Source organism: Microtus oregoni, unplaced genomic scaffold, assembly GCF_018167655.1.
Source record: "Microtus oregoni isolate MIOR12 unplaced genomic scaffold, Mior012 000001F_ref0000356, whole genome shotgun sequence".
Classification (NCBI taxonomy): Eukaryota; Metazoa; Chordata; class Mammalia; order Rodentia; family Cricetidae; genus Microtus; species Microtus oregoni.
The window spans coordinates 88,922,766-88,935,884 of NW_024543060.1; the positions used below are offsets into that span (position 1 = coordinate 88,922,766).

The window sequence follows — 13,119 nt, forward strand, 5'->3', positions numbered from 1 at the left end:
GCCACTAATTAATTGTTCATTTTTCCAAACATTTTATTAGCATATGTTGATTATAAGTAATCATAGATTGCCTTTCACAATCTTCATGTATATATATATACATAAAATGTATATAAAATGAAATTTTATCATTTGCCTTGCCCATCACTATTTCCATCCTCTCCCCCAACATTACTGAGGATACCTCAGTTAGCTTCTCTTTTACTTTCTGTCTTTATTTACTGAGCTGCTTACGGGGTCCTGCCTATGGGCTGATTTACAGAAATTGGAACTCCTGAAGAAAATCTCTCGGCAATCAAGTGCCTAGAAAGATTCAGGGAGGAGCATCCTCTGCTCAGCTACCATTCCCTACCTATAGGTCCTGGGTGAGCACAAGGGCCCTTCTCCTCCATCCTCGATGAGGCTGATCCAGTCCCATGGAGAGTCTCTGCTAGAGATCTCAGCTGCTGCAGGATCAAGAGGACAGAGGTGGGTCCTGTTCCTGGCACAGGTTTCTGCCGTGTCCAGCTCCTTACTCCTGCTCTTATGTTCTTCTGACCCCATCTTCTGAGGTTCCCTGAGACCTCCAGAGACCGATGCAGGTATGCCTTAGCCTCTCAGCCACCCAATTTTGATTCAGAGCTCAGGTGCTAAAGTCTCAGCTTCAAATCCCTGTAAACCATACACAAATACTTAACCTCACTCAGTTGCTTCTCATCCTCTGTAAGGTAGGGTGGGAGAGCCCTGCGAGGTACGTAGGAGCAAGGATCGGGTGGGAGACTACGCAAATATGCTTTGCACACTTGCAAAGGCTGTGGGGTGCCCGCGATTGTAAAATGCATTACCTTTGTCTCTGGAATTTGCTTTCATGTTGATTAGCTCATGTTATCTTCCCAGCAGGCCTGTAAAGGAAGTAGGCAGGGATATTATCTATATTTTGCCATCTGTGAATACAGATAAATGGGGTTCACAGCACCTCAGACACTTAAAGTTACTAGCATGTCTGGTTGTGTTATGTCTGGCATTAAGCCTGAGCCTACTGGGTCCCCTGCTAAAGCTTTCTTGAAAACAAAACCAAAAATAAAAACAAACAAAACAAACCCAAAACAACAACAACAAAACAAAACAGCAAAGTCTTAAGATTGACATTCAGAAATTATAGGCAGAATTTTTAAAAGGCACTATGCCTGGGTGGTGGTGGTGCACACCTTTAATCCCAGCACTCAGGAGGCAGAGGCAGGTGGATCTCTGTGAGTTCGAGGTCTGCCTAATCTACAGAGTGAGTTTCAACACAGTCAAGGCTACACAGAGAAACCCTGTCTCAAAGGAACTGTGTCTCTTCAATAAGAAGCCAAGCTTCGAGTCCAAACAGTAACTGTAGTACCAATGCAGGGGCAACATGAGCTTGTACCATTTTCTATGCTTTTATTCAAATCAGTTATGACTATGAGTTGTGTTATTAACATTCTTCCTTTGAAAATTAGGAAATTGGGACTGGAGAGATGACTCAGCATTTAAGAATGCTTGTTGCTCTTGCAGGGAACCCAAGTTTGGTTCCCAGCGCCCACATGACTGCTTACAACCTTTTGTAACTCCAGTTCCAGGGGATGCAGCACCCTCTTCTGGCCTCTGCAGGCTCCAGTACACATGTGTTATCCATTCCTACATGCATGCTGGCAAAACACCAACAGACATAACATAAAATAGATACAATCCTTTTACTTTAAATGAGGAAATCAAGGCAGAAAATGAGTCAGGAATGCATTCATGGTTCACAGAGCGTATTAATGTTAAGAGAAACTGTATTTATTAGATTTGGGGGGGGGCTCTCTGCTTAAATATCACAAACTGTGGGGTTTAAACAATGGGATGTTTTAGCTTAGAGTTCTGAAGGCCAGAAGTCTAAAATCAGGGTGTCAGTAGGAGTGGCTGCTCCTGAGATTGCAGGGAAGGAATCTGTCCTAGGTCTTCCTATGTGGCTTATCAATGGCATCTTTTGTCCCTCTTCACTTCACGGCCCACCCACAAGGGTTCGTCTGCGTGTCTCTCCCTCTGTCTCTGTGTCTGCCAATTCCCCCTCTCTCCGATAAGGACAAAAGACATAGTGGACATAGTGGATTAACCCCATTTTGATGATCTCTTTATATAAAGGTAACCCTTGTGAACCTTATCTCTAAATAAGGTCACACTGTAAGGTCCTTGGGACTAGGATTTCAACAGACGAACCAGAATGTGGGTGGGACATAGTTCTCCACATAGACACAAACAAAGGTGGCCAGGTCAGTAGGCTCCCAGGGCTAACTGTGAAGTATTATTCTTTAATGCTCCTGACGTCATAAATGCATACTGGGAACAAATGAAAGATCCATAGTGTGACATTTGACTGCCAACCAGTATTGGAGGCAGTGAACAGAAATCTACCCTCTGAACGTTCTTAAACTGGGAAAGGGCTCCCCAAAATGTTTATCTAAGACACCAGTTTCCAGCTTACTAGGCGATTTGGCATGGAGGACTTTTCTCATAAACATTTACAAATATTCTGCTCGGAGATGAGGTTAATCAGTAAACCGTACAACCTCTGGCCCCTGTCACTTCTTACCTACTCTCCTTCTCAGTTGCCGCGAATAAGCCCAGGATGGTGATGCAGTTTCAGGGCTTAGAAAATCCGATCCAGATTAGCCTTCACCACAGCCACAGGCTGTCAGGATTTGTCCCCGACATGATGAACGTGAAGCCCTCTAAAGGTAGGAGCTTACTCAGAGATGTCATTGGAGACTCTCCTAGCATGCTGGGGAGATCTGGGGTCTTCTGTGAAGGGTTAAAGCCATAGGTCTTTGCCACAGGAAGCCCAGACAACCTGGGAAGACTGCGGATGGGATTGTGTTAGGTTGATTTTTGTAGTTCTAAGCACGCGAGTATCTTCTTGGGATATCTTCTTGGTGTTATTTTTTCAAGTGAGTCAAATGTTAGCACAAATGTCAGTGGACACTGTAGGAAAAAGTGTGCTGCTTAACGCCGTGTTTTTAGAACGCTGAGCCTCAGCCTCATTGAATTCTGACGCTTGGTCGGTGGCTTGGGGCCAGCCTGAAAAACTAGAGTAGACGAAAGCAAACATCAACGTACCTACCGAGAAGTAAAGATAAGCCTGTTTCGTGGAATTTTGAGTCAGTCACATATGTGGAAGTGTGTGTAAGGGTCATGATGAAAAGTGCGTTGTGGACTGTGGTATGCGGGAAAAAGTCATAACCAGAAAAGAAGAAATACCAATCTCATGAGCTAGTGTTGCCGCAGATTCCTCCTGGCAAATAAGAGAAAGAAAAATGAGACTTGGGTTTAGGATATTTATTTTCTCTAAACTAAAATATGCTTTATAATGACAAGACAGGATAATATAAATATTATCTTAGTATTTTTTCTCAAAACATAAATTCACTTTTTAAAGTTTTCGTTAAAAAATTAAATGCTAATCATTTCCCCGATAATTACTATGATGTGCATACTTCTGCTCATAGACCTGGTGGCCTCCCATTCTACTTAAGAGTGGTTCAAAGTGGCTGCCGCTCTATTTAGAAATAGAAATTGCTTGCATGGCTTGGGAAGCAAATTTTCCGTCCCCTTCTATTTAACAGCCGTTTATTAAATGTTTATTATGTGCCAGGCATTGTGCTGAGGGCCACAGATGATAGAAATGGGAATATGATCTGATATTTCCCTCCGAGAATGCACAGACTAACCTCCCTGACAGGAACAAACTGAATGTTTGCTTTATGCGGAGCAGGCAATTTACATTCCTCGTCTCAATCCTGCCTCGTTGCAGCGTTTGACATGGGAGCACACTGCTCTGGCTTTACGGAGGGAGAAACAGAAGCTAAAATAGGCCCAGGGTCTCCCCCAAGTCCGTAGATCTAGCAGTGTGTGGGTGAAATGAGTCCAGACCTGTCTCATCTGTGTGACCCAAACCGCCTCAGGCTCAGCGTGGGAGATAAGGCTGTGAACAAACACGAGGAATCACACATGCTTCCGATAAGCACTATATTAGGAGTGTGCACAGAGGTTAGGAGAGACTAATTATACCTGGGGGAACTGGGGCGGGCCTCAGCGAGGAGGTCATCAGCTGACCCTGCCGGGAGAAATACCTCCAACCCGAGAGACCTGGCTCCAGGAACGGCAAACAACTTCACAAATGAAGCCATGTCATTTGGCCGAGAAGCCACGGCTTAGGAAATAAGGAATACCACTAAAGCAAGTTCCTACTCAATTCAGTCCCCCAAATACGCCTTGGACGTGTTTGCTGTGATTACCATTGTGTCAGAAATTAGTAAAAGCAACTGAAAAAAAAAAATGGGGCCGGGCAGTGGTGGCGCACGCCTTTAATCCCAGCACTCGGGAGGCAGAGGCAGGCGGATCTTTGTGAGTTCGAGGCCAGCCTGGTCTACAAGAGCTAGTTCCAGGACAGGAACCAAAAAAAGCTACAGAGAAACCCTGTCTCGAAAATCAAAAAAAAAAAAAAAAAAAATGGGATCCTTTGTACCAGACACTGACACTACCAAAGTTGAGGGCAAGTGTCACCATTAACGTGTGAGCCTATTCTCTGTCCACAAACTCCCTAGAGATGTCCCACTGCATATGACAGTCGCCAGCCACATATGACTATTTAGTTAGACTTTTTAATGACTAAGAAGTAAATAAGTTTAAAACTCTCTTTCTTAGGATTAGTGACTGCGTCTCAAATGCTTGATATCCTCACGTGGCTAATGGCTGTCGTCTCCTAAGTACCGAACCTTCTTTCATCTCAGGAAGTTTCCTGGGTGAGAGTCTACGGAAAGCCAAGGACCTGGATCTGGAAGCTGGCTTTCTGGGATTTCTCAGACGCCCCTGGAGTTTATCAATGTGTCTCTATTTAAGAACGATTTCCTCAACTCTCGTGGGGTTTCTTGTCCAAGGACCCAAATTGTAATAGATTAAGTGCAGGGAGTTAAGATCTCATAGTCGGTTATACAGCAAAAGTTGCTCAGGTCCAGTCATTTAGAAAGCCTCCGGTGCTGTTTCTTCATCTTCACACAGTCTGTGTATTCACCACCCTGCCCAGTGGCTGTTCAGCAAACTGTAGAAGGATAGACATGGTTGTGCTTTGAGATTAGAAGCATTACTTTGTCTTACTGTATATTATTCTCATATTTTACTCTCTTAGCATAACATTATCTATAACCTTGAAATAGCTTTATATTTGTGCATATGTGTGTGTGCCCAGGCATGTGCCCATGCGCATGTGTGTGCATGCATGCACAAGGAGGTCAGAGGTCAACCTCAGGTGTTGTCCTTTAGGTAATAGCCTTTCTTTTGTGTGGTTGTTCAGGGTTTTCTTGTGACAGGGTCTCTCACCGGTGTGGGGCTTGTCAAGTAGGCTGCCTGGCCAGTGAGCTTCAGGCACTTCTTTGACTCTGAATTCTCAGTTGGGATTACTAGCAGTTCAGATTCAAGAAGATCCCTGGAGCCCACTGGGTTTTGTGGCTGACGTGGTTCTGAGGAATGTAGGCCCTCAAGCGTGTGTGGCGTGGCTGGCATTAGACTGCCTGGGCTGTCTCCAACTCCGCTTTGTGTTTAAATTTAGATGGTTGCAGGGAAAACTATGATATTGATACCATTGACTGACCTAAGCTGGGACTCTGTTGTTTCTTGATTATGGGAATGTTTGCTTTATTGAAATAACACTCAGCGACCTTGAGCCGTCCTGTGAAGAGACAGGGTTAACCATTTCCCTGGGTTCCGCAGAGTCCAGGTTCTGTTGTTAATTGGTTCTCTGACCTTGGACTAGTTGCTTAACTTGGTCAACCTGTGGTAAAAAGAAGCTGGGTTCAGGGTATGTGGGGGGCAGGGGCGAGTGGGGACTTGAGAGAACATAGTAGAAGTCAAAATCTAGGCACGAGTGAATCCAGTACTTTAACTTTCCAGTTCTTTTACATTTTATTTATTTATTTATGAAATTTTAGTCATATTTGGTAAAGAAATGGACTGGGATTTGGCTTACATTTTACCTTGAATAATTTCATACTTTATCCTTCTATTTTTTTTTTCTCACAAGACAAGGTGGCTTTGCCAAAATCCTGTTGTTTGTCGGACTCACTGTTTTTTTTTCTAGCTAATACAGACAAATCGGGAAGAAAACCGATGTTCGCAAAGATACCGTATATTGTGTGCTTGCTCGGTCATTTCCTGGGTCAGTGTAGAATGTGTTCTTAATATTTAATATGTGAGTATTCTGCTTCGCCATTGTAGGAAAGTGTGAATTCTAATATTCATAAAGAAGTCTTATGCTTATGAGATTTTTAGATAGAACGGACTAGAGGATCATAAATCCTTTCTTTATAGATGAGCAAAGGGAGGCCCAGGTAGGGTAGTAAGTAATGGTTTGGAGGCGCCATTTAATTAAATCAGAACCGTGACTCCTCGGATCTAGTCAGAGGAGAACACCCACGCAAAGCGGTCCTTAGAGTGATATTTGTAGCCAGGAGAAGACGAGGGTATGAGCTCTGGAACAGAGTAGCTAAGCCTAGGAAGCCGCCAGTATAGCGAGCATGCGCAAAAAGTCCTACGACCGGAAACAAAGAGGTATCCAAGAAACGGAAAAGCCGCAACATGGAAAAATGGCTGAAAGAGAAAGGACCACGCACGCTGAGCCTTGCAGGCCTGTTTGTATTTTATGTGCAAGCCAAGACTGCAAGCTCAAAGACAGAGAGCTCCCACGCTTTTCAAAGCATCTCGCATTTGACATCATTCCAGAGAGTCGAGTGTTTCCATGCGTGGCCTTTGAGGTCAGACTCCAAAGTCTAAATCCCAACTGCTTATGGTAGGAGTCAGAAGTAACGTCAGCAAAGGCATTCTGTCCAGAGATGAAAACAGCCCGGAGTTGTCCCCAGTGTGAAGGAGCAGCCCAGGGAACGCCTTTGGACCCAAGAGAAACAACGGCATCTCCTCCTGCTGTTGCAAGGAATAACGAGAACAGGCAAATGCTTGGTATTAGGAAGGAATTCATAAAAATTTCTGCTACTTACTAGTTATAATAACAATAACATCAGCCATTTGAGCGTTTTGAAGAACATTTTAAAGGTAAGGTGCAGAGGGTCCAAAATCCCTAAATCCAATTCCCAGTTTCTAAATTACTTGAAACCATTATTTTTCAAGCTCAGTGAGAATTTCTTTCGGTGGCCATTCCTGGACTGAAGGGTGTGAGACTCTAGTTGTTATTTATTCTGCTTTATGGGAATATTCATAAAATTTCACGGAAGAAAGCATTGCTGTGTTTGCTTCGTACATTCCGTACACCGAGTTCTACCCAGGGTCCTGAATACCACTGCCTTCTGTTCTGAAATCTATGAGACGTTCTTCTCTTTTGTCCGCAGTCCTGGGGATCAAACCCAGGCCCTTGCCCAATCAAGGGGTTCTATATTTTATTTATTTGCTTATTCATTTTATTGATTATAACTTGTGCCTGTGTGTATGCGCACACTCATGTGAGCGTAGGTGTAGGAGACCAGAAGTAGAAGTCAAGTGTCTTCAGAGGAAACACCTCTCTCCACCTTATTCTTTAATTTTCACGTTGAACTGGAGTTGTACTGTTCAGAGAGACTGGCTGCTCCGTGAGCTTCTGGGCTCCTCTTGTCGACACCTCCCTGGTGCTGGTGTCACAGGTGCACGCCACCGGGGCTTTATAGAGGGTGCTGAGCTCATGCCCCTCATGCCGACACAGCAAACACGCTACCCAGTGAGCCCGCTCCCCCAGAAAGCTTTACATTCTGAGACAGATTTGATTGTGTTTCCGACCAGGAGCTGTGACTCTATTCCAGTCAGCCATCAGTAGAGAGCTTTATTGAGAACTTTCCATCTCCAGCTTGAGGTGTCAACACTGGGTATCAGTGGTTTATTTGCTTCAAGTTCCACTGCTCAGCAGGAACGAAACTGGAATTGTACTCGAGGGTTTTCTGTCAGTGTGTTAAAAAAATCAGATATATTTACACAGTCTTATCTTTTACTTATGTCATTTTTTTTGCATAATTCAAGCATTTTGTTTTTTAAAGAGCATAGCTCGTGTTTCCAAATATAGAAGCATTTTCATACCTGCTAGTGTTTGTTACCTAGCGGCTTGATATTTAAGCATCTCACTTAATGACCATGCTTTTAGGGAGAGCCATTCCTCCTATTTTAATGGCACTTCTTTCACTTCCCCTTTAAGGACATACTTGGCCCGTATTTAACCCTTACAGCATCTCAGCGGCTACTGCATTTCCCCATTGTTTGAAAGCTATGGCTGCTAAGAAACTTCCCGTTTGCCCAGAGATTAAGAAATAGAACATGGAGTTGAATCCAGGTAGACTAAGGCTGCCAGGTAGTGCGTTCTCAAAGCTCGCTTCTATATTGCAATAATTAAAATAGCATGCCTATAACAAGAATCTCAAACAGTAAGAACATCGGGCAGTTTCTTACCCCAGAAAATAATGTAATATCACTTTCTACACACACCACCATCTGGTGTGTTAAAGATCAGGAAGAAAATTGCCTCACCTACAATACACACACTATTTTTTTATATTTATAAATATGCATGTTTTCTTCAGTTTGCCTTTTGAAAACACTAGTTGCATGTGATAGGAAGCCTCCCTTATCATGATTGTTACACATTTGAATAATATTTGTGTCTAACGGCTGCAATGTTTCCAATCATGCTCCTACTGGCGGAGTGTATTTCCAGCTGCTTTCTTACAAGCGCTGAAAATGAATGTCATCATGTGTATAAAAATTCTTCTCATGTAGAATGAAATACATCTCTCAAATAAATTTTCCTGGCGCTGAAAAAAAATTAATGCTGGCTATTAGAGTCATAAATACTGGAAGATCCTAGCAAATTTCTCTCTTTAAGCGTGTTCGTTTTCCCGACAGTATCTATCATTCGGCTGAAAAATCTCCACAATTTGAGGATAGAAATGAGGACGTCACAGATTTAATTTGAGCTTGCTATTTATTTTAAGAAGAGAAACATTTTTGTGGATTTATGAAGCAGTTTCTAAAAGCTATTCCTTTCTGACTTTTATACTTTTTCCATAGGCTGTTGAATGTTCTCTATTAGTTTCCAAAACCTCATTCATATGTTAGCAACATGTCATTTATCGGTCCTCTGTGTTGCACATTGTCCCTCGAGGTTATGATTTATCACTGAAACATTGTATCTCTGCCTCTCTCTCTCTCTCTCTCTCCCTCCCTCCCTCCCTCCCTCTCTCTCTCTCTCTCTCTCTATATATATATATATATATATATATATATATAATATACAGATAATATGTATTTTAAAAGTTAATTTTGTAGGGCCGGGGAGATGGCCTAGTGGTTAAGAGCATTTCCTGCTTTCCCAGAGAACACAGGTTCGATTCCCAGCATCCACATCAGTGGTTCTCACCTACTTATAACTCTAACTCTAGGGGATCTGACAACCTCTGCCCTCTAAGGGCACCTGTATAAATGTAGTGCACGTAAACTCACCCAGGCACACGCATGTACATCAATAAAAATAAATAAATAAATGATGTGGGAGTGTCATATATCAATCTGTTGATTTCATTGGCTAAGTAATAAACAAACTGCTTGGGCTCATAGCTTAGAACATAGGTGGGTAGAGTAAACAGAACAGAATGCTGGGAGGAAGAGGAAGTGAGCTCAGAGACTCGACAGCTCTCCTCTCGGGAGCAGACGCCTCAGAAGAGACGCCATGCTCCCGGCTCCTGGGCAGACACACGCGATGAAGCTCCCACCCAGGATGGACATAGGCTAGAATCTTCCTGGTAAGCGCACCTAGCGGTGCAATGAAGATGATTAGAAATGGGCTAAATTAATATGTGAGAATTAGCCTAGAAGAGACTAGATAGAAATGGGCCAAGCAGTGTTTAAAAGAATACAGTGTCCTTGTAATTATTTCGGGGTATGAGCTAGCCAGGCGGCTGGGGTGCTGGGGACACAGCCCCGCCGCTCCTGTTACTACAAATAAATGTAAAAGGTTCATTTTATTTAAATACATTTTTATAGTTTTAAGTTTTCCATATGTTCATAGTTTGTATTTAAATATATTTAGAGGGGCTGGAGAGATGGCTCAGTGGTTAAGAGCACTATCTGCTCTTCCAGAGGTCCTGAGTTCAATTCCCAGCAACCACATGGTGGCTCTAAACCATCTGTAATGAGATCTGGCGCCCTCCTCTGGCGTGTGGGTATACATGGAGGCAGAAAGTTGTATACATAATAAATAAATAAATCTTTAAAAATAAATAAATATATTTAGAGCTGATGTGTTGCTCTGATTTCTAGAACACTGACATTAATTCTAGTTTCGTTGGTCCTTGTTTTCAGGTGTGCTAGCAGAACAAGAGGCGGGTCCTCTGGGGCAGAGTCTGGACTTGGAGTCGTATTCACCGTACAGCAATGTGCAGTTCCCACAAGTTCAACCACAGATCTCCTCATCGTCCTACTATTCCAACCTGGGTTTCTACCCCCAGCAACCAGAAGAGTGGTACTCTCCTGGCATCTATGAACTCAGGCGAATGCCAGGCGAGACCATGTACCAGGGAGAGACTGAGGTATCAGAGATGCCTGTGACAAAGAAGCCCCGGCTGGCCATGTCATCGGCAGGAAAGATAAAAGGAGATGAGCTGTGTGTTGTCTGTGGAGACAGGGCCTCCGGGTACCACTACAACGCGCTCACCTGCGAGGGCTGCAAAGGTGAGTGCCCTCTTATTGTGATTCTCCTGTGCTGGCTGCCGCAATTTGTGGAACCAGGTTTCTATGCGAGAAAATAACCAAATGTGCAAAACTAAGTATAGAGAAACCACAAAAGCATCCCACCGAAACAATACAGTGTGGTAGTTAGATGTCTCTGAACGGTCAGTAAAGCGTGGCCCCTTCTGAGTTTGGCGAACCCCCTCTATGTACCGCAAAAGGTTCCACTTTGCCACTGCTATTCTGGGAGCCGCGTCTTGGTCCATTCAGCCTGAGCTGCAGACATATCGTCCTTAATAAGTGTATCTTTGCTGTTTTCTTTTTTTCTTTTTTTTTAAATTTATTTATTTATTAAAGATTTCTGTCTCTTCCCCGCCACCACCTCCCATCTCCCTCCCCCTCCCCCAATCAAGTCCCCCTCCCTCGTCAGCCCAAAGAGCAATCAGGGTTCCCTGACCTGTGGGAAGTCCAAGGACCGCCCACCTCCATCCAGGTCTAGTAAGGTGAGCATCCAAACTGCCTAGGCTCCCACAAAGCCAGTACGTGCAGTAGGATCAAAAACCCATTGCCATTGTTCTTGAGTTATCAGTAGTACTCATTATCTGCTATGTTCAGCGAGATGCTTTCTTTAGATATTGAGGTTATCAATATTGCCTCAGCCCACGGATCAAACATCAAAAGACACAAACCTGGGACAGTTCACCTCATAAATAAAAAGGTCCTAAGAATTCTGGGGCATGGCAGGGTGACTACAGGGAGACTAGAGGACCAAGGCAAGTCCCTAAGAGCATGCACCTAAAAGACACTCAGGAGAGGGCAGAGAAGCTACGTCAGAGGCAGCCAGCCTCCAGGAAAGCACGGGACTCCAGGAAAGCAAAAAACTGCAGCTAGCAAGGCACAGTCAGAGAAGGAAGTGGGCAGAGGAAGCCTGGTCCTTTGAGATTGTTAAGAAGAATTTGGATTTAGATACATTTCTGAGAGCAGGGTAAGGCAGAGTTTTCATCTACTGATTTTGGTTTGATACTTTGTCCCTCTGGTGCCAGCAAATGACAAACATGCAATGGGCAGAAGATGGAGCCACTGGGCCCACCCACAAAGGGACAGACGACAAATGTTTTAGGGTCTTCCCTGTGGAAGTCTATGTCACAACTGTTGCATTCTGCAGACATACCGTGCATGCAGACCTGTAGAGAGTAAGCCATGGACTTGCTCTACTGAACTTTGCTTATGACAGCGGAGCGAAGACAAGTTGTATTCTGTAGGCTGCTGGCTCCCATGCTCCGCCGAAGGTCAGGGCCGAAAACCAGGACCAAGTGCCAGTATGGGGAGAGCGCTCAGCACCCAACCTGTGGGCAATAAATGGGGCCTCTTTGGTCTGACTGGATTTAATTCAACATTAGGCTCTGATTGTCATTTCATTTGGTTCAGAATCATTCCCCTACTCCTGCTAAACATCCTCTGAGTTGTGGTCAGGTAACAGGTTTAGCGGAGTGCTGTGGGGTATGACTGGGTGGTTTTGTGGTGGGGTTGATCCTCAGTATTCTCGAGCTATTCTGCTGGGGTGACGGTCTGGCCACTCTCTGGTCACCAGTGAGAAGATGGGGTACCGTACAGCAACGTCCTGGGGTGCTGAGCGCATCCTCCTCCATCTCTGTGCATTTCTTTTGGGCCGGGGTGGGTTTCTGCTGTTGCTGCAGGGCTGTGTCGCAATATCCAGCTGTACCATGCTAAGCTGGGCACAGAGGACCCTAAGCATGCAGGAATGTCTCTGCTGCAGGATCCCACATGACACTGGGTTTCTGCAAACTTTCAGTCTACCTCTAGATTCTATCTGGAAATGGGAACATGGGAGGAACAGAGTTCACGGACTCTCAAGGTACCAGTACGCCTTAATTTCCTCTCTTGAACGGCCACCGTGAATGCTGTTGGTCACAGTACACTACCCTAGGTGTCATATAGTGTTTGGGAGCTGGGAGTTCAGCCTTTAGTGACTGAAAAGTCAATAACAGTCTGCTTTGTGGTCTTATGTGTTCTCATAAGAAAACGAGTGAGACCTGCCCTAGCTCAGTGATCAGGGAAGGGCAAAGAGCTGTGAGGAAATTAACCCAGAATAGGATGGAATAGAGTCCAGGAAAGACCTGCTCTGGGAAGGTCTGATTGCTCATCCAGCGCTGCCCCCACAACCTGCAGCTCTTGGTAGCATCCCAAGATACAAAGCTGATTTCACCCTATAGCATTCTTCAAAAAGACTGTGGGCTTTAAAGTCAGTCAACATGCCTCAGAGATCAAGGCTTTCCATAAATGATCAAGTTAGCGAAGGCAACTGCCAGAACTCAAGGAAATAAAACAGAAACTAGTATTTCAAGCAGAGTGGGACAAGGACAG

At 44.3% G+C, this 13,119-nt stretch overlaps 1 protein-coding gene and 1 long non-coding RNA gene across 3 annotated transcripts in view; one reads left to right on the forward strand and one right to left on the reverse strand.

The window, feature by feature from the left end:
- Window positions 1–563: 563 nt before the first annotated feature.
- On the reverse strand, window positions 564–3,469 carry LOC121463813. Its single transcript, XR_005976474.1, has 3 exons — window positions 2,579–3,469; window positions 825–881; window positions 564–651 (listed from the first exon to the last, which is right to left on the reverse strand). It is a non-coding gene; the product is annotated as an uncharacterized LOC121463813 (long non-coding RNA).
- The window catches only part of Nr1h4 (nuclear receptor subfamily 1 group H member 4), a 42,812-nt gene continuing 32,280 nt past the window's right edge, over window positions 2,588–13,119 (forward strand). For both annotated transcript variants that reach the window (XM_041676285.1, XM_041676293.1), the window contains exons 1-2: window positions 2,588–2,723; window positions 10,369–10,737. In XM_041676285.1, the coding sequence (XP_041532219.1) occupies window positions 2,615–2,723; window positions 10,369–10,737 (478 nt within the window). In that variant the 5' untranslated portion in view covers window positions 2,588–2,614. The remainder of the gene's footprint in view (window positions 2,724–10,368; window positions 10,738–13,119) is intronic.